Source organism: Ornithodoros turicata, chromosome 1 (assembly GCF_037126465.1).
Source record: "Ornithodoros turicata isolate Travis chromosome 1, ASM3712646v1, whole genome shotgun sequence".
Lineage (NCBI taxonomy): Eukaryota > Metazoa > Arthropoda > Arachnida > Ixodida > Argasidae > Ornithodoros > Ornithodoros turicata.
The window spans coordinates 217,359,031-217,386,602 of record NC_088201.1 but is presented as its reverse complement, the minus strand read 5'-3'; the positions used below and the strand labels follow the sequence as shown (position 1 = coordinate 217,386,602).

The 27,572-nt window shown below is 46.2% G+C and overlaps 1 protein-coding gene and 2 non-coding genes across 3 annotated transcripts in view; 2 read left to right on the top strand and 1 right to left on the bottom strand.

Annotated features, from left to right (window-relative positions):
- Positions 1 to 27,572, top strand: part of LOC135379050 (uncharacterized) — a 43,273-nt gene that overhangs the window by 6,177 nt on the left and 9,524 nt on the right. The window contains exons 4-7 of the mRNA XM_064612302.1: positions 3,075 to 3,113; positions 4,875 to 4,916; positions 6,667 to 6,720; positions 16,438 to 16,450. Of these exons, the coding sequence (XP_064468372.1) occupies positions 3,075 to 3,113; positions 4,875 to 4,916; positions 6,667 to 6,720; positions 16,438 to 16,450 (148 nt within the window). The remainder of the gene's footprint in view (positions 1 to 3,074; positions 3,114 to 4,874; positions 4,917 to 6,666; positions 6,721 to 16,437; positions 16,451 to 27,572) is intronic.
- On the bottom strand, positions 25,126 to 25,196 carry Trnas-gga (transfer RNA serine (anticodon GGA)). Its single transcript has one exon. It is a non-coding gene; the product is annotated as a tRNA-Ser (tRNA).
- Trnas-gga (transfer RNA serine (anticodon GGA)) lies at positions 25,575 to 25,645 on the top strand. Its single transcript has one exon. It is a non-coding gene; the product is annotated as a tRNA-Ser (tRNA).

Sequence of the window (27,572 nt, the reverse complement as noted above, 5' to 3'; positions counted from 1 at the left end):
CGGTTCACCAGACATTTCGCCAGTATCGCCTCTCCACTGCATCGTCAGTTGGAAAAGGGCACAGCCTTTGCGTGGACCGAGGACTGTGAGGCTGTTTTTGTCCACCTTAAACGCCTTCTCATAAGCGCGCCAGTCTTCGCTATCCAGACTTCAGTCTGCCCATCATTTTGGACACGGATACAAGCGACAGCGGTTTCGGCGCTGTTCTCTCAAGAGCGAAACGAGACGGAGCGAGTCCTAGCTTACGGAAGTCTAGCCCTAACCAAGCCCGAGAGGAAGTACAGACTCACACGCAAAGAGGTGCTCTCACTTGTCTATTTGATTCGCATATTCCCTGAATATCTTCACTGTAAGGAGCTTGTCTGCAGGACCGACCACAGTGCACTAGAATGACCCAGGTGCTTCAAGCAACCAGAAGGCCAGATTGGACGGTGGCTGGAACAGCTCATTGAGTTTAATTTTCGTGTTATTTACCCATCGGGAATACAGCACCGTAACACCGACGCCCTATCGCGAATGCATGGCTCGTCTGCGAATTTGCCGCCCACAGCACTGTCCCATGCCGATATATATGAGCACCAGATGCGTGACCCAGTTCTGTCTGAGGTTATTCGTACCCAGGCCGAATATAAGCACTACCTGCGCCACAAACATTGTTTGGAAATCGTCGACAGCTGTTTAGTGTGGAAGAAAGAGTCCCACCTGTCCTCCCGTCCCTGTAGAGCCAAAAACTTTGGTTGCCGAAATCCCCAAATCTGCACACGACATCCCCTTCAGAGGCAACCTCGATAGGGGAAAAAACTTTGGAGAAGCTTAAATGCAGATTCTTTTGGATCGGCATGAACTCCAGCGTCTCAGACTGGTGTACATCGTGTCTTAAATGCTGCTCACGGAAACCCCCACACGTAACACCTCATGCTCCTCTGAGTCACCCGGATGTGGCGGCAGTATAGTAGTGACCGCTGAGCAGAGGTCCAGTGGCTGACGTACGATTCCCTGTGGTCCTGTTTGTGTTCGAACGAGCTTGAGGGTGCGAGCGTCGAAGGCGATGATGTAATTGTGTCTGACGAGGAAGTCTACGATGAGAGTCACGCGGTATACCACAGACAACGAAACCAGGTAGAACGGTACTGGTGGTTCCTGGGACAGATATCAGGTCATAAACTCCTGCGACATCCAATGGGTTACCATTGATGTCGTAAACAGGCTGGGCTACAGTCGCTTGGGTCGGGGAACGCCTCGGCAGTTGCTGCCAGATATTGTAGTTGAGGGTAGTCACACTGGATCCCGAGTCTAGCAGCATCCTAACTGGCGAACCTTCAACAGCGCCTGTAATCATGATTGAGGTACCTCCCACGTTGCCGGTGGACCACTGTATAGGCGTTCCCAGCGAGGCCGAACAAGGAATGCCGATTAGTTTCCTGTTGCCGGATATCTGGGAAACCGGGACTAGGCTTATCCTCGTGGACCCCGTGTAGAACGTGTACAACAGCATGCGAGGTGACTCAGATTGCTGCAGCAGTAGCACACTGGGACGTTTGCAGGGCGTGCACTTTCCAGAGGTGGTAAGGGCATCAACTTTCCTGTCCAATCCAGCTATCGCTGATGCAAGTCCCGCCAGTGGATCTGTCGTGGGTGTGGCTTGTGACACGTACGCCACTGTGTGTGATGCTGCGGAAGGTGATAGCGGAAATTGGCGAATAACTGCAAGACTACTAGAAAAGTATCGGCTATTTGAAAAGCATCACCAAACGTTGCAGGGATAGCCAAGGGACCTTGTCTCTGGTGGTCGAGTCGAGGCCAAGAATAAACGGATCTCGTTATAAACGGAACCATGTTATCTCTCATTTGCGGCGAACAAACAACGGGAAGAGCAATAACTTTCGCTCGTCGGTCCAAGAAATACCTGGAGCTCAGGTGAAAAAGTGCTTCTCCTAGGATTGGAAGTACCCATCTCAAGAATATATGTGTCGGGTAGAAGAAATTGCTGAAGTACTGACGAGTTTTCAGCTGCCGTGTCACTAAGACAAATCCTACCGCTGCCACCAAAATGTAGCAAGCCGAAAAACGTGTGGGTTTATTCTTCGACCGAATGGGATGTCCAGGTAGTTTTTGAATCTAGCACGAGCGCGGAGTTACGAAACATACGTCGCACCTCCTCGCGATGTTCATCACGCCCATTTCGCAACCAGGCGGCCGCTACAGTATTATATATAGTAAATTATTTGCCGTGCTCCGGAATATTACGCATAAATATTACACAACACTTGTGTCAGGGATCGCTAGAAAACGTTGTACTACCAGTCGACTGGCTTCATGCAAACGTGATACTTTTCCCCAAAACAACTGACACGATAAACGTAGAAAATTATCGCCAAATATCACTAAGTAAGTTTGCTGAACCTCACTTCCCATATTATGACTTACCGTGATGAAAACGACCTTCTATTTGTAAATCGGCAAGAATCGTTCTCATTTCATTTCTTCAAAATACGCACCTCTTCAAGATAGCCCTCCCGACTGGACACCTTGCGACAGCCGTCTCGCTTCCGATGCACGATGTATGCAGAGTGTTGGAAGGTAAAAGTTCTGAACGGGCGGTCGTTTGAGCTCGGCATCAAACATGATGGGTGAGATGTGTTGTGCTTGGCGATAGTCACACAAGAAGTCTCACGTTTGACTGCAACGAAGTGTTGGAGCCTAATGTTTCCTCGTTTCTTTCGCATTAGAAATGGAAGAGATTGCATAATGAGACGAAAATTATCCTCTGGACCTCTGCTGTTCAGATCTGAGATTTATTTTATTTTCTCGTACATCAACCATTGCTTCTTGGATCATTCTTGGAAGTGGATTCAAGCCACTTGGACGTACGTCGACGAAACGCGAAACAGACACGTTGCTCAGTAATGTCCTATTTTGAAACACGGTCATTTTCGGACCCTGCAGATATATAGACATTTTTAGATATAGGCTCTGGATTTTTAAAGCTGAAACATCGTGGCACACCAGTGACTTCTTCCTGTGAACATCACTTCTGGTAGATGCTGACGCTTTCATTTTAACTTTTATTTCAGAAACGCAAAGTGCTCAGGTGTCGACAGCTTCTGACTTGGGTATGTGAAAAACAGCAACGTAGCGATGAATTTATTTTTTATTTTTTGGGGGGGGGGCGGGTGTATGGGGCATGTTTCCCATGGGTGCTTCGGTACACGTTTATACGAGATAAAAATAAAGTTAGGACAAGGAGGCGCGAGAAGCTCGCTCTTCGTTCAATTCTTGGTTATCACGAGATCGAGTGCAGTCGTGTCTGATATTTCAACGAAAGTAATGATGCTGTGGTATTATCGATAGCTTCTAGAAATCATGCCAGTTCTGATTATACACCTGATGATAATTCTACATGGGGACAGGGGGATGTCACCCTCATCTCCCTTCCCCAATAGCACTCCCAAAGGAACGTTTTTGGATCAGGGGTTAAATCTCCCAAACTCCAAACTTCCCCTCTGGCTACGTCAGTGTTGACAGATGCTTTGCACAGATTCAGCGGCTATTCCATTCGATTACGTCGTTATCGTCCAATCTGTAGCGACAGTTCTACTGACATGCGAAACTGCAGGCTATTTCACATGTAAGGAGTTGAAATTCACAGTTGGGGAAATGAAGAAAAAAGAGACAAGGCTATCAAATTTGGCATTTAATTACAACCTGCAAAACCGAACGAAATGTATGGACGCGCAGCAAACGCACAATTAACAGACATGACATCGCATATTCACTGTCACAACGGGTAACTGGGACTTTCATGGGTCGAGAGTACAGAGGGGATTTGAGCTATTGAGGAAGTGCTTTATGTGTGGTTGCGCTTTTTTGAGCAGTCTGTAACAGTAACAGCTACAACACCACGCACAACCACCCAATTAAAAAAAAACGAACAGTCTGTGGTAACGAAATAGAAACACGCATAAAGCGTTTCGACTTTGTTGAATGTCGTTGCAAAATCAGTATTCTCGCTACATGAGCTCATGAAGGGAAATGATTGGTGTACGTAACACAGGCAGGAGCTTAATATTAGTAATTGGCTTACGTTTTTTATGGGTTTCCTTCAGACCATTTCAGGCATATGTCGGCACGCTCTAAATCTGCTGTAAGCAATTCAAAATTCTGGCATCAAAGACTCATCCGCACCGTTGGTGATAGATATGCTAATGTCTTACGAGCTCGTCTACGAAGCAAGGCACAGGCTGGTTCTCGAGTGGGTTCCAGCCTACTGCGGTGTCGAAGGGAATGAGCAGGCCGACAGCACAGCAGAAGCAGCTGTCTCGTCTGTGAGGCGGGCGCGTATGGCGCTGCTGAGAGGAGATCGTCATTCCGTACTTGGATGCCTTGTGACTCCCCGCAGTAGACCACTGACATTCTCCCCCCAGCCACGCTGAGCAGAGCTAATACAGCGCTCGCTCTGCGCGACACACCTCTCGTCAAGCTGCTGCATTAGTTAATCGAATAAGCCTTGATGTGTTTTTCTACAGCGCAGTGGCGTTACCGCTTGAGACAAGTTGTCTCTCCCCAATGCTCTTATAGCGCGACCACTCCACCAGTCACATTCATTACATTTGCATAAATAAGATAACAGTTCACTCATTACATAACAGTTATATTTCATTCGGTAAAGCGACTTGAAGGAACATTAAAAAAAAAAAAACATGTTGCTCCGTAATATCGTGTTTTGAAACATGGTCATTTTCAGGCCCCATGATCTTTGTAGGATTGAGACCCTGAATTTTCAACGCTGCGACTTGGCGGCATAGCAGTTGCGTCTTGCAATGGACATCGCGTTCTGGGAGATGCTGACTCTGTCTTTTCAATTCATATTTCAGGAATGGCAAGTGCTCAGACGTCGGAGGCAGTTATAGGCCCGGGTACGTGACGGACAGCAGCGTATATATTTCGGGAGGGGTTCTATGGGAATGTTACACATGAAATGAGGATATCACCCTCATTTCGTTTTCTGAAAAGCACTACCAAAGGCACGGTTGTCGATGGGGGTTGAATCCCTGAACATTCTCACTGGCTTTGCCAGCAGTAAGATTCATTGCACCAATTGAGCTGCCATTGCATTCAATTGACCGTCAACGTCCCAAGTGTAGCGACAGCGTGTACTGACATCGGCAGTGTCGACAACATACCAGTTGAGAAAACTACGAAAGACCTCAAAATCGTAAATTTGTCAGTTCATTTCAACCAGCAAAACAAAACGAGATGCATTGCGGCACAGCGAACATCCCATGAACAGGCATGACATCCCATCTTCAGGGTACTAAGGGGTAACTGGGACTTTCGTGAGTCGAGAGAGTAAATAAGGCGGGATTGCGGCTATTGAGGGAGTGCTTGATTCGGGTGTTGCGCTTTTCTTGTATTTTCCTCTCATTCCATTACACTTTAGGAAACCTGTGTCAACATAGGTTCTAACTGAGTAGGAATTTTATCAACTCCAAGCTATGGTGCATATTGACTTCACAGACTACCACGAGGATATGTGAGAAGGAGGAAAAAAACTCTGGGAAGGACAGGGAGGAGACGCATAGATAACATGCAACAGTAAATACACCGGGGGTACGCCGGGCATGAGGTTTGGTGCTCCGGTGAATTAAAAAGCAATACGTGGCGTCGAAATGGAAATATGCATCAACTGCTGTATGTTTATTGAATGTCATTGCGAAATCAAACTTCGCGCTATGTAAGCTCGTGGAGCGAAATGATTGGTCCGCGTGACAATGGCACAACATTAATAATTAATGGCATCTCGTTTTTCCTGGGTGTTCCTCAGGAGCTTTCAGACATATGTCGGTGCATTTCCCGTAGTAGTCGCGCGAGGATGCACATTATCTGACTACGTCAGAATGGTGACAGACGCAGTGCACCGATTGAGCGACCATTTCTTTCCATCCCGTCGTGAAGGTCCAAAGTGTAGCAACAGTGTCTGATGAATGTGCACTGTCATGATGTGCACATCTAAAAAAAATGTAAGATACAGTTGAGAACAGAGTAAGAATGCCACCAGGCATCGCCTCCGAAATTCGGCGTATGAGCGCACAGCAAACGTCTCATGGACGGACAGAGTATTACACGAGTCGAGGATGTAAATGACATGGGGATTTCGGCTATTGAGGGAGTGCTTTATCAGTGTTATCGGAGTGTGTTGTGCTGTTCTTGTACGTGTTTGCTTCTTGCATTTCAATACACTTTATGAGGGTTCTAATTCGGCAGCAGTGCTATGAACTCGAGGAAATAATGCGCACTTTATGAAACAATATATTAACTAAACGACGTTATGGACTGACATGTTGACCATGGTTTTGAAACCGTCCACACATTGCGGCACAGATCACCGGTCCATGCAGTGTTTTTCAAATAACATGCGGCCTCTTCAAGTGTAGCATTTCTGCGCAAGCAGCATATGTTGAGCGGGAAATATATACTCTCAAAAACAATTGATAACTGCCATTATGGCCGTTTTATGACTCGTATTCCACAGCCGGATGAATGGTCCCATCAGGATATGACGCTGATGGAAAGGTTAGAAGAGTTGCAGATTGTGCGCAGTCCACAAGTTCTGATTGACTCACTCATTTACCTGTGTTGCTTAATGCATTGCATTTGGTACCGCAGATGTTGCTCCCGCTCGTGCTGAACGTCCTGATGAAGTAAATCTCGTCGATGAATGTGAGTACGAATATGGTTATCGCTACTTCTTCAGTGAGCACCGCACTTAGATATCTTATCGCCCTACTAAAACTATCCCGTGCAAACAGTGGTTTAAAACCGAAGCGAATATGAAGCGAACAACAGATTTGGATAATCGAATACGAAGCGAATAAGTGTAGAACCGTAGCGAATAGGCAGCGAATAGCTGCAAAATGGACCGGTTTGCCCGCATAGGCGGAGTGGAAATCAAGAGCGAACGGAAATGTTAGCAGATAAATGATATGTTTAAAATAGCTCTACAAGCGCGAAATCTCTGTTAGTATCTATTGAGAAGGTAGTGAGGTAGGTGAGGACGAAATGGTGTTTCACCACCATTGTTCTGACATAATAAAGGGCCAGTCTGGACCCGAAATGTGAAGTAAAACCGGCCTTGTCAGATGATTCCTTATATCGTTCCGATGTACCATGCAAAATGTTTCCTTTATATTCGACTCCAAGAATTTGTAATGCAATTCCGAACTTGCATCTCTTGGCCTGGACTGGAAGCCGCACTTGGAACAGTAGTGAAGTCAGGAGCGTTCTGTTCCGGCATCATCATGGCTCCTCTGAGCGAGCTGTGTCAACACCACCTACATACACAAGGCCCCTCCACAGCTCCGTGACGTCACCCTATGCCGTCCGTGGGGAAGCCAACAATAGCGTCCGCTTGCTGTGGTTGCGTTCGGCAGAGATGCTATTTCGAAGACGAATTCACTCGTTTTCTCGATGTGAAACAGCGAACGAGCGTGTACTTCCGAAGAATAGGATCCTACTGCAGTGTCTGTGCCCATAACTTACGTAATAATTGCGTACACAGCGGCAAGCTCAGCGACTTACAGCTTCTGCTGTTAAGAGTACACGAAAGCACGAATAAAGGTGAGTTGAAAAGCTTTACTACTCGTTTGGACTGGTGTAGCTTTTAATACTTCCTCAGGAACAGTTCTAGAACGGTCTGTCAGCAGCATACTTCAAAATAAATGCAAAAGTTGTACTTTGAGGCGTACAATTACAGTTTTTGGATGCAACATTGACTACGTTATGAATGGCACCCATAGAACGCTGTGATCAAATGGCACCATTACCGGCCTCGGTGGCTCAGTCGGTAACGTGTTCGCCTTCTGATCCCGAGATCGCGGGTTCGAACCCGGCCGAGGACGCCAGCAACTTGGTGGCAGCCGTCTTACAGCCGTTAGACACGCCGTCTTCCGCGAGGGACGTTAAATAAGGGGTGCCGTGTGATGAGCTTTCATCGCACGTTAAAGAACCCTCAGGTGGGCAAACGCAATCCACAGACCGACCGCTGTGGCGTCGCTCATGATCTGAGTTGTCTGGCGACGTAAACCCCCTATTATTATTATTATTATTAAATGGCACCATTAGTATTCACCTTGTAGAGTTTTATCTTTTGTTTCTGAGAAGTTCCTTGCTGCTTCTCCCTGTGCAACTGATCTGTCGCAGCTTAATGTTGTTCTACAGCCTGTTTACAGCTAGAACGTGTTGAAACGAAAGTTTCTATTGCTATAGCTATCTTCTTTCTTCCGAATGTATTGAGCAATGACGCTGGATCTCTGTTTCTGATTGTTCTCTTTTTTCTCATGCAGAACTTGTCGAAGTACGATTCATGAAGAGCAGCATTGACAACAAACGTATGCGTTTCGGCTACAAAGGTGCTGGGAATCTTCGCATTCTGTTGCTCAATGTTTGCTTCGTTGAGGGCCTCGAATGTCAATTCAGTAGCACGCCTTTTTAGGTAGTTTCTCTTAAAGGTACCATAAAGCAGTCGAGGTGCAACCTCATATTTTGTGTGCCCTGAATTGTGTACGTCCTCAGGAGTAAAATGCCGCAAAATTTTCTCACATAGACGTTATAGATCCCGAAAAAATCAAAATTAAACTCTACTGGCAACACTGTGGCGAAGCAGACGGACGAAACGTCCACTCCGCCAAGTACGGCGGCGAAAATGTCTCATGCGCACGACTCTGGGCCGAACACAGCGGCACCTCGGGCGCCACGGAGGTACTTGATAGGTTGGAACCATGTGCGCCATGTGTAACTTAGCTACTGAGTGCAAGATTCGGCTTGTGTTTAGTTTCTTTCACACACGTTACATTTTTCTCAAAAGGTAGTATTTGCAAATCCCGACAGGAAAGCCATCTGTTTATCGGTCTCCTTGCTTACAGGGTTGCTTGACAAATTGAGGGCTTCTTCCCACCAGGCGTCGCCCCGACATTCTTGACTGCGTTTTTATTTACCGATTAAAAATACTTAGAGTCAACTCCTGAACATATTACTCGTTGTGCTGAGCCTTTGAGTCAAGCACTCTCATGTCATGCTGATTGCATAGGTTCGCCCTCGACTGCTTTATAGTACCTTTAAGCGCATAGTAATTATACAGTGCACTACATGATGCTCGTTCAACGTCGACTTCCTTGTCAACGTCATGGAATGCTGGTTGGAAGAAGCACCTTAGAGTGTTCTTTTCGTTGAGCCTGTTGTTGCAGGTACACTTTAGAGGGGGTGGAATGGGTTAAACATGTAAAAAAGGAAGAGTTTGATTTACATTTGAGAACATTGTGATATAATTCCCCGCACTGACTTGCTTCAGCTCTTGCATTTGCTTCAGTGCTCGCTTTCTTTTTTAATATCCCTTTTTTATTTTCTTCTCAGGTGCCTCTTGTGACGTGTTTGCAGTAGACAAACAACTGGTGTAAGTGGTGAACAGGTGCGGGACACATCATCAAGAGTCAGCCGTGTGTCCTTCAGTAACTACGACTTCCTTCCCTGTCTTGCGGTCAACACTGCGTGATGTTTTTGTGATTGGTTGTTGGAAAACGACGACAACTGACATTTGGCGGTTCTTCTGATCACTTGCGCTTTCGCTTTCAGTCAGTAAGGCTGTTCTTACTTTCGCTAAGAGGCTCGTCCCTATCAACAGGGTATGGGCCCAGGGCGCGTTGATCGTCGGTAATCGTTCAACCGACCGTGTGCTCGTCATCTCCTGATGCGTCGAGTTGGAAATTGGAGAAGCAAGCAAATTCTCTGTGGCGAAGCTCATTGACGGCAACTACCAAGTATGGAAGTTTAAGATGAAAATGCTACTCATCCGGGGGACACCTGGTGGTACGTTACGAGTGACGCCGCAGCGGACCCAACGACTGCATGGATCACCGGAGGCAGCAAGGCCCAGAGCACAATCTGCCTGAGTATCGATGACGGACAGATCGTGCACGTTTGTAACTGTACGTCAGCGAAGCAGATGTGGGAGGAGCTAAGGAAGGTTCACGAGCGAGCAAACTTAAGCAACAAGCTTTATTTACTCAGGGAGCTATACCAGTCACGTGTGGAAAACGATGAAGATATGTAGACTTACATCAGGCGAATTCTGGAGTTAGTAGAGCGGATCAGAGGCATCGCGCAAGAAATCACCGACTTCCAAGTGGCTGCTCTTTTTCTCGGCGGGCTTCCGGACTTTTACGAAGCGCTCTCACCGCTCTGGACACTCGGCCAGCTTAGACGACCAGATGACGACCTGACCTTGGAATACGGCAAAGGAAAGCTTATGGATGAGTATAAGCGCATCCGACTCTGAATCGGCACTCCGTGTGCAAGAACAGCACTATGGGAGGTTCTCCCCTGACACCAGAGAATGCTTCTTCTGCAAGAAGGTGGGACATCTCAGGAAGGACTGTCATGCCTGGAGGGCGCAGAGGAAAAAGTTCCGGAAAGGGCGTCTCAAACAGAGAGCTCGCACTGCAGTGTCACAACACTCGTCGTCTTCAGAGGTTGCGTTTCTTACGTCGACAGGCTCTACTGGGGAGAGCTGGTAGATTGATTTCGGTGCTACAAGTCACATGTCCCATGACCAGCGGTGTTTCACGAGGAACTTCAAGGAGAAAGCAGAGCTTGTCACTGTAGCAAATGGTCAGCAATTCTCTTCTCACTGGATCGGTGATGGAGTTCCCTACTGTCAGGTGTCCCGATCAACCGTCAATAGGATATGCATCAAGGATGTCCTTTTCTTGCCTTCTCTGGAAAGTAACCTACTCTCAGTCAAAAAGCTAGCTAGCCGTGGGAACGTCGTGACATTTAACGGGAACGTGTGCTCTATCACGAAGAATGAGGTGGTTTTAGCGAAGGCAAGAGCTGAGAAGGACCTGTATCGGCTTGTGACAGCAAATTCTCACTCAGCACATGCGACTCGCGCCTCGGATCACCGGAACTGAATTCACGACTGGCATCAGCGCCTAGGACACCGTGATCCGAACGCTATTAAGCGCTTACAGAAGGAAGGCTTAGCAGATGGAATCCTCATCGAAGACTGCGGTCACCTGCTCAAGTGCACAAGCTGCGTCAGACGAAAAATGAAGCGGAAACCGTTTCCGAAAGTCAGCACATCCCAAGCTGGAGCTGTCTTTGATCTGGTTCACACGGACGTTTGTGGACCAATGAGGGTCATGACACCGAGCAAAAATCGATATTTTCTGACGTTCATCGACGATTTCTCTCGGTAAACTGCGCTGTATGAGCTCAAATCCAAGGACGAAGTTGCTTCAAAACTTCTGGCCATGGTGAAGACCAAGTTCGGAACGTACCCCAAAGTTCCTCGCGCAGACAATGGGACATAATATACTGGAGGAAGATCACGAGCGATTCTTCGTGATTGTGGCGTTACAGGCCTCAACAAAATGGCGTAGCTAAGCGCAAGAACCGCACGCTTTGTGAGGGTGCCAGGAGCATGGTCTTCGGAGCTCACATGCCGAAAATGTCTTGGGGGCAAGCGGTGTTGACAGCCGGTTATCTTCAGAATCGGCTTCCTAGTAGAGCCCTCTGCAGAACACCTTACGAACTGTGGCATGGCAATAAGCCCAGCCTACAGCATATAAGGACCTTTGGAAGCCGCGCCTTTGTACATGTGCCCAAGCAGAAGATATCCAAATTTGATGCTCGTGCTGTAGAAGGCACACTACTTGGATTCAGTGGGACACAAAAGGGATACAGAATACTCCTCAAGGTATCCCGAGACGTGGTGTTCGACGAAACTCCCGTCACAGAGAGGGACTGTTCCCAAGCATAACTTGGAGGACCAACTACTTCACCCTCTGCGTCTTTCGGTGATCGAGACGAACACGCGACTCAGGGTGATGTTGTCGTGGAACTGTTACCAAGCGCACACGACCCACAGAATAACATCGATCCCGATGGCGTGGATCAGCATCGTGAAAGCATGGAAAAAGCGTGCAGTCCCCGTCGTTCAGCGAGGAGTAACAAAGGAGTCCCGCCAGAAGGTTTTTCGTATGTCGCGCGTGCAGCGCCGTCCACTGATCCTGAGAGTTTGGAAGAAGTCCAGTTGTTGCCTCCTTCTGAAAGGATAAAGTGGATCGAAGCTGCAAACGAGGAAATTACGTCGCTTGAACAGTTAAACACGTGGGTGCTCGTAGATTTGCCCCCGGGTAAACGACCATCTGGGTGCAAATGGATCTTTAAAACAAAGCTGGATGGCAACGTGGAACGCTACGAGGCGAGCCTCGTCGCACAGGGATATTCCCAAAAGTATGGGGAAGTATGGGTGATGCCACATTCGCTCCTGTTTCTAAACTTACCACCCTACGTATTCTGCTTACGGTGTCTGCCGCACAACACTTAACAGTTCGGCATTTTGATGTGAAAACAGCTTTTTTGAACGGAGGTATCGAAGAAGATATCTACATGAAGCAGTCGGAAGGTTTCATTGCAGAAGGGGAGGAACGGCTTGTTTGCAAGCTCCAGAGGTCCCTTTATGGACTTAAGCAAGCTGCAAGAGCTTGGAACCTGAAGGCAAATTCTGTTCTTCTGCAAGAGGGGTACAGCCGTAGCGAAGCGGATTCCTGTCTCTACTTCAAGGACATAGGAGACAGTCGCCTGTACATACTGCTGTAGGTAGATGACATGCTGATTTGTCACAAAGACGACACAGTCATCACTCAGGCCTGGAGGGACATGAACGAATACTTCGAACCTAAGGATCTAGGTCAAGTCAGTCGCCACCTAGGAATAGAGTTGGAAAGACCGCAAGATAGCTGTTTCCTAGTTCACCAACGAAGCAAAATCGAGCGATGGAGAAGTACGAACTCCAGGACGCCAAACCCAGTCCAGTACCAATGGATGTAGAGTATCTTAACTTCACGGGAGACGAAGATCTACTTCCCAGCAACGACATGCGGCATATCACCGAGCGGTTCGGGAGCTACTCTATCTCAGTACGACGGCAAGACCAGACATTGCATGCGCGGCAGGGATTCTGTGCCGGCGTGTAAGCAAACCACGTCAACGAGATTGGAATGCTGTGAAAAAGCTTCTGCGGTATTTGAAGCACACCAGAGACTTCGGAATTTGAGATGAATTGTTGTGGACGCTGACCGGGCAGGAGTCAAGCAGGGCCGCAAGTCTACCGGCGGGTACTTCATACTCCTAGAAGGAGCCCTTTCTCATGGTCCACCCGAAAACAAGTATCGGTTGCGCAATCGTCTACAGAAGCGGAGTATGTCGCCGCAGCACTACCATCACAGAAAGTGCTATGGTTCCAAGAACTTCTATCGTCTTTCGGTATTTGCTTACTTAAGCCAACCGTCTTATTTGAAGACAACCAAAGCTGCGTTAAACTTGCACTCGCTGAAGGAGTCAACGCGAGGACAAAACATGTCGACGTCCGACATCACCATCTGAGGGACTTGGTGCATCGCGGAGTGGTCACCCTGGAATATACTGCGAGACACCCCAGATGACCGCTGATGCCCTGACTAAACTGCTCCCTCGGCAGCAGCTACAGTTCTTACGAGATCGCATGGGTGTTGTTGAGCAGTAGTTGTCGAGGGAGGGTGTTGGAAAACGACGACAACTGACATTTGGCGCGCACATCTCTCGCGCACTAGTTCTTATGATCACTTGCGCTTTCGCTTTCAGTCAGTAAAGCTGTTCTTACTTTCGTTGCGTGCCTCGTCCCTTTCAACATTGGTTCTGTCTTAAAATCAAGTTCGCAAAGCTATGTAGAAATGTTGAATTTTCGCAACGATGCCTCGTATGCATTTTTGCGCTTCATAAACTAGATACGTATTGATATATGTGTGCATCTCCTTCAATGGGCAAGGTCGAGCGATTGTTAAACACCAAAGAAAATATCATGGACACCATTGACAGCTTTACTGATTAGTTTTGCTTTTGATGGTTCAGAAGGATTGAAATTAATTCATGTCGCACACGTCTCATAACTGCCCCTGCTCACGGGCTTGTCGGTCAAAGGTGCTACATTGCTAAGAAGCTCATTCGCTACAACAGCGGTTTCAGTGTGTATGCGTTGAAATGTTGAAAGTAGCGCTCTGTCTGTGTGTTTCCTGCTTTTTAGTGAATGTAAGCTCATTCAGTCATAAAATAATAACGCACGCAGTGGGACGCGGGCACCTAGCAATGTAGAATCTCACTACAGCAAACGAAGCTGCCGGACGGGATTGCGTGACGTCAGGGCGCGGGAGAGGGAAGCATGGAGAGGCCTTGTCTGTCTAGGCGGTATTGGCTGTGTTTTGCGTTATGTGCATCGCCGTTCCTGGATGCCGTATGCATAGTACGTATTGCATTCCTGCTCTTTATTAGCAGTGTGTGGTTATTGCATATGCGACGCTGTTGCTGAGCGATCAGGGTTAGGTGTTGTTTAGTGCACCGTGAAGACAAGAAAAACAACGTGCGTTTCCGATTACTGGAGACCGAGCACCTAAAACAGTTCGGATAGACTCATCGTCCTGGGTAGAAGGTGGTTGCAGTACCAAGACTTTTAAAGAGACAAGGAAATGTTACTAAGTGTCTATATCGTTCTGGTCACCTACGCAACATAAGTTACAGCACCAACTCCCGCATAACAAGTGTCACACACTACATGCTTCGGAGTAACGATAAACAAATCGCGAATCTCGACTGGGTCAAGTCCCTCCTGAAAATCGCCTGAACCACGCGCAGGTACGACAGGGAATGCCTTGTGCGCCCCGATCGTCTATAAGACAATCATTCGATCATCAAGTAAACAGGTCGTCTTCACTGCAAGAATAGAATTATTCATCCCCCGCAAGGCTCACACTTTTTCTTTTCAGCAGATAGACAAGAACAGAAGAAACAGACAGGAAGGCTGCGTACTCACAACTAAAGGAAAATTGTATTGTTCACACATTTAAATACATAATTTCCAAGGCGTAAGCATGTCACAAACACGTGAGCACTAGGAACATTAGGTCACGCGAAGAGCAGGAATCATCATCGAGATCACGGCACCGAATAAACTTCTCAAGATACCCTGCCATAAACAAGATTGTCAACAAGGTCAGAGGTTGTCAGATACAACACAATAATAAATGGGTATAATGTACACAAGGGGCTGTGTACACTATCCCTTCAAAATCTATTTAGGCCAAACGGGCAGATGTATAAACACGAGGCTGAGAGAACACACTGCTGCACAAGACTCTAGCACCCCGTCTGGTCATCAGCCAGTTCACTGCAAAAACTGCGGATGTGAACCACTATTTAAAAAAAGAAAAAGAAAAAAACTGCAATAGTTGGTACTTTTGAAAGCCAAGTGGATAGGGAGCTCCTTGAAGCCTACTTGATTAACAAAGCTAGTGATAAATGTGTAAGCGCACCATCCATTGATCTCAAATAAGCTGAGATAATGTATCTCGATAATGATTCCTAGTCTTCAAGTGCTCTGATGTTCCTAGTGCTCACGTGTTTGTGACATGCCTACGCCTTGGAAATTACCAATTTAAATGTGTCAATAATAAAATTTCCCTTTAGTTGTGAGTACGCAGCCTTCCTGTCTGTTTCCTCTATTGTTGTCTCCCTGCTGAAAAAAAAAAAAGAAAGAGAAAACCTTAAGTATGACTTACCAACTACCCAGTTTCTCTACCCGCAAGCTCATGGCGCTCGGGTTGAACGCGCCGATCTTTCTGTTGTTTGGCTCAATGATGACGTCAAGAACACCGCTGACGTCACAGGGAAACCAAAATCGGATATGGGTTAAGCGAACGATGTCATTCATTAGTAAGTTTTAGTATATCGAGCGCTATCACCTTTGCGTACGTAACGGATAGCGTTGGTGGTTATGCGCCGTGCGCAAATCTCTGTTTTGGGCGTCAACGCTGTTACTTAACGGAATCGCCTTTTAGTAACGATGTACTAAAACTCTCTATTTTCTCTAAAACGGGGAAGCCTCCACACTTTCTAGTTTACGTGGACGATAACACAGTCGAATGCATGCAGTCGGAATCCGAATACCCTGCGGAGGTCCGGACTGTCGCTTTAAGGAAAGTGATAGGATAAGTCTACTAGCGCACTCAAACACTGTTTGTGGTGATTTCGCTGCACCACACCGGCATTGCTTGTTCTTGCGTTATTTTTTTCCCCGGCGAGTCTTCGAATATAATCGGTATAAAAGGGATTGGATCGATTTGATTCGCAACTTGAACATCGGAATTCGTATTCGCTTCGGAATTATAATCCTACATATAAATATTCGCGTCGATATTAAAAAATTGCCAAGTGAATATCCGGCGAATGTTGTGAATGTGCGAGTGTTGGCCACATACCGAAAGAACCATGGTCATGCACAAGGGCACATGTTGAACCATTTGTTAAGTTGTTGCTAGTGTTTGACATGAGGTCGGTGTCACTTTCCAGCGACTTCATCAGAGTAAGTATCCACTTCCGCATTCCAGATCGAGCAGTGCAACACTACTGTTTCCTACACTTTTGTGGCGTCACACTCGCGACATTAAACAAGGTGCTTCACCTAAGGTGTCACCAAAAAGTGTTAAAATCTACTTGCATGAGAAGTCTCGGCTCAACGGGACACTTCCGCAATCTTTTACAAAGACGCAGGATCGCTTTGATCAATTTTTTTGATCGCTTTAATCACGATAAATTTAATTTTCTAGATTCAATTCGGAAAAATGCGAATCCAATATCACGTTTCTTTTTTTCTTTTTTTGCCAAAAACAGCCCATGTCGGATCTGCCCCGTACGATCACAACATGGATGTCCCACCAAAGAGGCAAGTGCTACGCAAAAACAGAAAAAAAAGTCACTGTCCCCTTACGTTCCTACTCAGTGCCTTTTTAGATAACTTTGGCTGCCGTTATAATCAGAAGCATGGAAAAAGGCACTGAACGGGTGGTGTCACCGCTTCTTGCACTAGATCTTCAGAGACCGCGCGCGGCCGGCAGTTCCTGCCTCTCGAAGCGACGAGTTTCGCTTGTTTTTCTTTGTCTTTCTTTCTTACAGGTCTCACCACTACAGCAGGCCAATTTATTTTGTGATGGAACACGGTATATCTGACATGCATTTCCTGTTTGTGGCAAAAAAGTGAAAGAGAACAACACTGGCATTGGCACTCCATTGGCTTGGTAAATTTCGGGGTTGGATTCATTTGATTAAATTTCACTACTGAAAACTGATCAAAGTGCCTCTGGGTCATGGCACAAGTTTGTGGAACACAAATACCGTTGACCACATTTTCGGGCAACAAATTTATATATATTTTCAACCGTTAGGTGAAACACCCTGTATAATACAATGTTGGTAAGCTGAAATTGCCGTATCATTGCACAGTATTGCTGAATTACCGTATCTGGGGTATTTATTTATTTATTCATTTATACACAAAATCAACCACCTTTTGGTTGTCAAGGCATGAATAATGCATCAGGGTTCTTACAAAATAAGACAAGTTATTAAGAGTGAGCTTTAAACAGTGTTGTACCCGTTACCGAAATATGGTATCGCGATACCGATACTGCTTACTTGAGTAAAATGTATCGAAATAGCGATATCGATAAAAGTAACGGTGTACCGCTACCGTTAGTAAGGAAAACGCGATACTTTGGGCGATACTTTTGTTTGAAATACGGAGATGTCGCAATTGTGAAATATCGCCTACGTGTCTAGTTTTGCAGTGAAGACAACATATTTCATATGTTGCTCGGAAACGTTATGCTTGACTTTTATCAATGGCTGATTCTTGAAATCGTTCTCTGCCATCCTTGCAAGCCGTGGTCTCTCCGGCAGCTGACAAAGGCCAGTGTGACATTTGCGTTAGTGTCAGGCCCACACATGCCATGAAATCCAATGACCAAAAAATCCTATATCCGAATTTAACAATGTCACAGTGTGTGAGCCTGACTCAGTGCGAAACGGCAGCTTAGCAGTGGAATCCAGAGCGCACTGTCAAAGTCTTGACCTGTTCGTTTGTTGAACACAACCTGGTTATTTCCTTCAGTTTCAAAGAAAAACGGTGAACACGTGTTTGGTATAATTCAATAATTCCGGGTACGAAGCACGTAGGCGTGTCTGCAAGCTTCTTGTCGAGGGCTAGGCGGACCAATGACAATGAATAAGAGTGAGAAATGTGGTCAGTGAAGAAAGGGTGGGGCACTAAGAAGTATGGGTATCGGTAACGATACAGAGATCGCGTTACGATAAATTTGTAACGGAAATACTTTTGCGATACCGACTTAAGAAAGTATCACGATACGCATTCCGATACGGAACAACTATCGCTTACTGTAAGGACGTTACTTGTAACGGCGATACGTATGACACTGGCGTTGAAGGAGCGAACGGAGGAATCCAAACCAAATGGAGTACATGCAGCACCTGGTTCATCTATCTTGGTAACTATTTTGCTATCAACAACATCGACATAAGGCAAGGCAAGAAAGACAACATTAAACCAACGAACGCATAGGATACAATACAGTGCGATGGAGTGCATGCAACAATCTGTTCAACAAACTTCGTAACGGTTTTGCTATTCACGACATTATGCGTTAGTTCAGTCGATGTTCTCAGGATGAAGGAAACCTTCTGCGCATTAGTATGGGACCTTGGGAAACTGACATGACAGTGGTGTCGAGTAAGGTCTGGTGGTAACCCATTGAATGGGATATATTACTTACCGACACGCTTGAAACAATTACTTACCAACTCAATGGTTCAGATGTGTATTTTGCGGTGAGTTGCAAGCATGGAAGATCGAGTTCAGCGAAGAGAGGAGAGACATGTCCCATATGCGGTGGTGGTTAATGGAATTGCCCTACTTTGAGCCATTTGAAGTAAATATGCGCAAGGCATAGTGTAAGCATCTAAACATCCCATATTACGTCGGCGTATTTAAAAATAGGCCACATGGGACACATAAGCAGATAATTCCTTGTGTGAACTGTCGCAAGGTGCCCCTTGAGTGCAGTTTCCGATTAGCTTTTTGTTATTAATGCCATATGTGTGGTCCATCGCAGTTGCGAAGTCAGTGTAACAGCGAAGTACGTGACTTTGTGAACCGTTCTAAGCGCGATATTGTGAATGTAGTATCGATGACGTAATGGGGTTTTCTTATTAGTAAAGGACATTGGTACCCACTTTGAAACATTCAGCTGCACCTGCCAGATATCCACCCACTGAGAAAACACGTGTAAGGAACCATCGAGACGTGGCTGGTCGTCAATAGCCCTAAGTGATTTGCGTATAAGTTACATGTAGATGCGAGGTTACCTAAAAAATTGTTGAGAAAGATTAAAAAGAAAAAAGCGAACCCCACACCAAGAAAGAAGTCGACCCAAAAGTGAACCTTGTGGCAATCCTGATGGTCCTGGTAATGTCTCGGACTGAATGTCACCGATGGAGACGTATTGATACAAGGATCCAATGGTCCAGCCAAGTTATCAACTCAGATTACCCAATATCATTCTATTTGAGACGTGGTCGAAAGACGTTCAAAAGTCTAAAAAAAAGTAATTACAATCAATAATTAATCCCCTGATAATTACCCTGTAGTGGCTAAGCTAAAGAAGTGCTCACTGAAGTGATGAAGAAGTGCTGAACAGGAACTGAAGTTTATTCGGTCGGGCAAGATCCGTGGAAAAAGGAAGATAGTGAAAACGTGCCACGAGAAGGCGTGGCGCCAACTTCGTTGAAGAGCGCCGCCACAAGGTCCTCCCCTAGACTCCGTAGGGGCTAGCAGCCCAGGAAACGGCATGGGCATATGGGGTACATATGGACCAATTTGAGCCGATATGGGGAAAATCCTGGTAAAATGGGTACCATATTGAACCCGTATCGCCAATGACCAGCCAATATGGGTCCAGCATTCTGTGCAGCTTGGGGAACGCCACAGCGCCACCTACAGAAGGCAACAACCTCAATCAGGGTCATCCCATACAGGGATAAGGGGTTTCCATGCGCTGATATCAAGGAAGAAGCCTTCCCTCCCCGATAAGGCCACGGACGGCTGACTGAAGCACTTCTCCGCCTCTACAATTTTCGTTGCGAAGGCATTAGGTACCACATCAACAACGGTATCTTGAAAAGTCGAACTATACCCACATCTACTTCAGTGCATGGCCAGATGCCCCGAGGGTGTGCCACCCAAAGATGACGCATGTTTTTGAAGCCTAATATTGGCACATCGACCCGTCTGGCCTATATAAAATAGGCCACACGATTACAGTTCTACGCAACTAGAATCATGTACATCAGCTCTCAACCACAAAAAAAATTTCACTTAATTTTCCGGCTGTATGTTATTTGTCGTTCGCGTGGGGAGGAACTTGTGGAGAGAACAGACTGATGAGGTCAGGCGACACTCAGTCGCACTTCGCAATGCACTTTCTGTGTTGTCATACGCCTACATGTAAATATAATTGCAAAGCCAGGCAACAACCAGACACTTTCCATTCTGACGGCGATACTACCTCATCAACAAAAACGTCATAGCCACGAAGATGAATGCTTGCGTTCCTTGATGTTAATGGCTGCCGAGCAACAGACGATTGCATTCGACGAAGAGATGCAGCTCGCTTGTCTTACCTGGCAGCACAAGTATAGCAAACGATTCACACACAATAAGCTGTTCATTATAGCGTGCTATCGAAACGCCTGCAACGAAGAGAAACGTAATGGTTCAGACCTCAGACGCGACCAGATACCTTATGACATTGTAGGTTGGACTGGGAGGCGCCACCGCCCTCACAGCCTCATCCTCACACCTGGGGCGAGGGTTACTTGGCGTTGCGCAACACCGGTGACGTAACGGGACCCAGCAGCACATCCTGCACAGTAGCTCGAACCACAGGAGGAATGCGCACTGGAGAGGAGGAATGCGGAAGCCCGCGCTTCTCACGGAGTACAGCGATTTCGCCCGGCAAAATTTCTGGCATATTAATTTCTCGGCTGAAAGAACCGTTCTTAGGGAAAAAAAAAGAATAGGGGTTAACGTACTACAACGTCGACGGTGGAGACGGTGGGATATGGCCCTACGATATCACGTGAACTGACAGTTCGTCGTACGTGGGAAGTGTTCTGTCCGTGAGGTGCAGTTTGACAATGTCCCAGCCAGTCCAAACGGCCCAGCCAGTTTTTTACTTGTTTTGCATTTTCTCGATAGTACTGAACCTTTGGTGGCAAATCGCGCTTCCTTGCTCTCACGCTTTTCGTTCCTCAGCGTTGCTGTTGGTCAGAGCTGAGTGGACGCCCAGCCACAGAGAGTCCTTGCAAGGAGCAAGCCTCACACTTAATTTGAGGTTACTTTTTAATAAACTAGGTTTATTTTTTGTTTGTTTCTGAATATATATTATCAAGGCCTAGGAGGCGTGGTATAACTTACACCATAATAACCCCTGGGGAGCTATTCTCGATGAAGTAATGCGTGCATTACTTCGTTTGCAAGCTATCATTGGTCGCCGTGCGAAGAAGGCGTGAATATACCTCACGCGCACGCAACCAATGCTAAAGCAACTAAGCTTGCATTTGCATTGTTGCATTGGGCTACCGCCTCACGAGACCGCCCTTGCATTCCGTTGCTGGAAACAGAACAGCACAATGCGAAGGAAATATTTGTGGGAACATGTAAGAGTGTAGCAATATGCAACTTAATTGCGACGAGACAATTTGCTCGGACTTCTAAGAGCCAAAGGGAAGAAAATATGTGAACGTGAGCGCATTGCATTATGAAGTTGCGGACAGTATGGTGGCGCTCGCGCATGAAATTTTACTGCAATTTTGAACAAACCGAGTGGCGCGAACATAGAAATCTTAAGGAGTATGCTAGAAGGAAACCTCCGAAACTGGGACGTACGGGCGAGGGGAGCGCCATATTGAATCAGCTACTGTTGCCGCGGCGCATGCAAACAAAGGAATCTCGTAAGCATACAGCAAACATAACGCCAAAAATGTTTTTGGAACAGTAACACACAGCCAGAACCCATGAAACCGTAAGATATATGAAAACACATACACAGACACGAAGAAACAGACACGACACGGACGCCGCATGGGGACGCCGTCTCCGCCGCTGCCTCAACCAGCCTTGACAACAAGCCTGGATAGGGGCGGACACTGACAAAATATGTAGCCGACAGAAGCAGAGGAGCAACCGAGCAAGTGTTGCAACAGTTTTTGGAACTGTGGCTGCTTTCACGGGCTGGAAATACACGATTCCTCGGCTGATTCAATATGGCTGCCTCCGAGCGCATACATTGAGAGAGGGAAGAACCCCGTTCAAGTGCTTTGCTCTCCTCCGATCCTCCTCTCCAGCTTTCCTTCTAGCCTCCGTAAGATTTCTATGGGCGCGAACAAAATTTGTGCAAGTGTATAATGACCGTTGGAGGGATTGCTAGTTCTTGTCCTGTGAACACCGTCGCAGTTTTCACCAAAATGTTTGAGGACATTCCTCTAATTTCCTCGTTTGACAAATACACAATAGTTATTCGCTATGTGCGGGCATCGTCGCGTGCATGGAACATATGATGCAGCCACATCCTCGCGAGCTCGGGCCATCGACAGTGACCATCAAAGTGACCATGCATAGCTCGCATTGCCGACGTCTTTTTTATTTCCCTTGAGAATCAGTGTTTGCCAAGTTGTTCAAATGGGAGGACACCCGTTCCCCACCCACCCGCCCCGCACCCCCCTAATACCCCCAAAATCTGGAAGAGACCCCCTACAATTTTGTGACATCGCACAATACTTCCTCAAAAGCACGTAAAAGTACCCCCCCCCCGGAAGAAGAAATTCTGTGTAAACTACTGAGACCATCCCTTTGCTTGCACGACGTTACATTGGAGAAACGGCTCAATGGAGATGCTGTGTGGTGAAGTACATCGGACGTGCGGTGCTATGTGGTGAAGTACGAACCAACAACAACATACACCGGTCATCATTATCCCAAGCAAATGCAGTGTACGCCATCGTTGAATCGCGAAAACAGTTGCCGAACATGATAAAACACCATAACCCAAAGTGTGTATGCTGTGTTGATCATACCGCCGTCCTTGATCAAAGTAATGCACCCCCTACGCTGCCTTACGTTTCTGCGTTAAAAGTAATGCCGTACGTCATTGCCTACATCAAAATGACGTACGGCCTAACGCGATGTTAGCTTGTGTCTGCCGGCTAGGGCAAATCTAGGTGTAATGTTGTAGAAGTCAAAGCGCTGCACTGTATCGCTTTGGAAATCTTCACATGCATGTCTACATAAAGGACTCTCTGCAATTTCTTGCTGAAACTGTAAAAGTTGGAAATAAAATATTCTCATGAACGGCTTTCTCATGAACGTTTCTACTGCCGCATTACGATTTCGCTTGCGTTTTGCTCCCACAGTTATTACATCTTGTACGTAGCGCTACCTCGTTACATTATCTTATAACAGAGCATGCCACAGCAAAGAATGTACTTGGAAATGACTTCGCTAGGGACAAATGTCCCTAGAAATGGGCGGAGCGTTCGGGTGGAGCGTGTCGCGTGGACTCCACCCAAGAGCTCGTGACGTGCAAGTAATGCACGCATTAGTTTCATCGAGAATAGCTCCCCTGGAAGCGAAGATGTAAAGGAAAAGTTTATCAATCGATGGGTCTAATTTCGGCGTCGGTGCATCATAAGATGCTTCCCTTGGCAGAACTTACCTTCGTCATTATTTTTGTTAAATAGCTAGTTATTTAGTTTACACAAAAAACCTCCCACAAACACTAGAGTATTGACATGCAAAGAATTGACAAATGTCTTAATAATTTAATCTATACCCTGCGATCCGACTTGACAACTTCTCGCACACGCCTGCGGTCCGACTTAACCAACGAGGACACAACCAACAATACAACCAGCTCACGCATGCATATACTCTGTGTATATCTATATATATACTCTATCTAACTATCTTAATCCAGTCAACAGATACAGGTGTAAGAACATGTTGGACCAAGTCATAGCCAAGAATAATTCTTTTTTCTTCTCGGTGAACAACAGACACGATACTTTTCTTTTTCTTTTGTACTTTCCTTATCCTATTTCCAAGTTTTTGTCGTGTTACAAAAGATGTGTAGAGCGAACAGTGTGATTGCGTTTTTGAAGCAATGGGCATGTGCTACGCTGTTACATTGCTGATGTGGTGTTTGTCAATCAATTATAATGCAATGTTGCAATAGCATTACTCAAAAAAGAGTGCGTTATACATATAATTTTAGCGTTGCAGCACTATCATTACATCAATGTGTCTGCTATATTTCAAAGGATGCGTAGAGCTAGCAGTGTGATTCCGTTGCGAGAGCAATGTTGCACATGGTACATTGAGGATACGGTGCAACTAAGAAATGTTACCTCTAAGCAACGTCTGAAACACTGCAGCAACATCGAAACAAACATAGTACTGCAATATTGCACGTTTCGCATGGAGCATTATTTCCGAGGCACTTGCTTCTAGTGCTCCAGTAACACAATGTTTGCACGATATTGTTCTGTCTGTAATTCCCACCAATAAATAATGAATGAAATCTTGACTATTTCGCGTGACGTTCACTCGTAATTTATCTGTTGGTTGTTGACGACGTGTTCAAACATTGCGGCAACGTCTCATGCACAAATTAAATGTGACCACAATGCGAATAGTTCAATATTGGCGGAGCATTACGATTATGTTGCCCAGGCAATGTTTCAGGTGCTGCAGTGAGTTAACATTACAATTAGTGTGACCATTATGGGGAGAATTCAGATATATTCTGGGACAGCACTGCGGACGCAGTATGGAAGATGACTATGGACAAAAGGATCGAGACGAGGACAACATAAGGTCAAAGAAAATTAACCGACCGCGATTAATTACAATCCATTCTTACGCACATGTGAATACACTCTAACCCTGGATGTTGCGTTCTTCCATATAACATCTGCGAGACCACAGCCCTCGCGTGGCATAGTGGTTAGAACAATCGCCTTCCGCGCAAAGACTGAGAAGTAACACGTGTTCGAATCGTGACTCTGCTGTCTGCGATTTTCCCAGAGCTTCCCGGTAGTCAACGAATGCAACAACTCAGGGAAAAGAGGCGCTGGCGCCAGGAATCGAACCTGGGTTTTCTGATTTCCGGTCAGATATGCTACCACTACACCACACCAGCACCCGTTTCCCATGAGCCATTTAGTGCCTCAAGTACGGGGGCGACAGACAACCAACCACACTATTCCCATTCTCTCTTACATCTTTCTCACTCACTCTCTCATTCATATACGGCCAAGGCGATCTGTAAACGACGTAAACAACGAGATTTGGTCGAGGCAGACCACACTTAGGGACGACACAAACATGTAAGCCTCATACGCACGGAAATCAAGGAATGCAACAATGCAATCATGTTGTTTACGTCGTTTACAGATCGCCCTGGGCGTGTATGAATGAGAGAGTGAGTGAGAAAGATGTAAGAGAGAATGGGAATAGCGTGGTTGGTTGTCCGTCCCCCCCGTACTTGAGGCACTCAATGGCTCATGGGAAACGGCGTGCTGGTGTGGTGTAGTGGTAGCATATCTGACCGGAAATCAGAAGACTCAGGTTCGATTCCTGGCGTCAGCGCCTCTTTTCCCTGAGTTGTTGCATTCGTTGATTTCTGGGGTATGAGGCTTACATGTTTGTGTCGTCCCTAAGTGTGGTCTGCCTCGGCCAAATCTCGTTGTTCCCAGTAGGCTTTCCAGACGAATGTCGGCATCATTCCCCTGAAGTCTGCCCAGGAGGAGGATAATTACTGAATATGAAAGCATACTGTTCTCACTTGCATATATATCACCAAGACTGTAGTGTGTAATTAACTGTGTAGTGTAACTAATGTAGTGTGTGTCCGGTGTAATTTTTGTAACGTCGCTTCACTTTTAATAACTGGTCATTGGCACTGTTGCATCAACATTGCTATATCACTTTTTCTTTTCAATGTTGTTTCTGTAATACTGTTGCAAAATAACAAAGTCTGTCCTTAGCAATGTCACATCAGAATTGTAATGTCATATTTTTGCAATGTTGTTTGAATTACATCGTTGTAGCATAAATAAAGCGGCCATTAGCGACATAACAACAATATTGCATTGCAATATTGGTGCAATGTCACTGCAACACTTTGTGCTGACTGGGTGGGTATGTCTTCCGAAATGTGTGTTTCATTTAACAGATATCAAATTCTGCTCACAGCACTTTGTTTCTTCCCTGGCTTTTTGAACTCTTTTGAAAGAAATGACTCGAAAGACTCGTGGATTCGTAGAACCTTCCTTGGATTCGAATTTGGATCCGAGAAATTCTAGATTCTTCCCATCCCCTAATATTATCAACACAAAACTGTGCTGATAATATTGAGATGACGAATGGGGAGTTTCATCGCCATGGTCGATGCTCTACCCCATTACTTGTGGTGATGCGGGGAATGAAAGAATGAGACTCGTCACAATAAGGATAGATGTGTTATAGTATCAAGAAAGGTGAAAACATTGAGGGCAGAGTGTTGGTGGGCTGTATGTGGGCAGGGACGAAGCAATTTTGTGACGGGGAGGGGGGCGGGGGAGCCCAGCTCGTTAAGGAATCCGGAGAGTAGTCCGGTTGGAGAATGTGTGGAAGGTGGAGAATATGCTGTAGATCTTCCACAGCACCGCAGTGACAGCACTGGGGAGAGTCAACTTATCTCACGCGTTGTAAAACACACATCGACGGGCATTCAATGAACTAATTGGGGACCTTGATGAGAGGTATACGGAGCGCTGAATCAACTTTGCTCTGCATATCCCGGGGGAAAATGTCAGCGGTTCATTGGCAGGAAGCCAGGGGAGTGACGAGGCGTGGAAGTACGGAACGACGATCTCTCCTCCGCAACGCAATAAGGGTCCGTCTCGGAGACGTGAGAGCTGCTGCTGCGGCGCTGTCCGCCTGTTCATTCCCTTCGACACCGCAATAGGCTGGTGGTATAAACATAAACAAACAAAGAACTTTATTGTGACAACACATAAACTTAGCGCGTATCATAATAGGAAAACCGTGAGCCAATGATAAAAAAGGTGACAAAAGACACACAATTTCTTGTGTCTGATATACGAAGTAAAAATATATTGTTCGCTATGACTTGTTCCAATGTGTTGTCACACTTATCTGTGTCTACGGATACATGAGCTGCTCGCGTTTTGGCGCGCATGTGTGGTCGGGAAGTTGATGCAGGGTCGCAGAATGCAGATGAAATAATTAAGAAATATTGTCAACTGTTCATTCTACAAGTATGTACGACATGTTTGTCGGCGCACTGGTGTCAGCAGGGGAGTTGTTTGCACGCCGTATTGTCAGTACGTCAGTATCATCTGTAATTCACGTTACACAATGGCAGAAACACAAAATATTTTCAAGTGTACATCCACGTATCCATGAGGTAATTGCCGGTGCAGGGGGAGTGTTGGCTGTGTATGACTGCGATGCAAAAAGAAAAACTTTGATGGTTGCGCTCCTACCGGCAAAGTGGGCCGAAGGAGCTCAC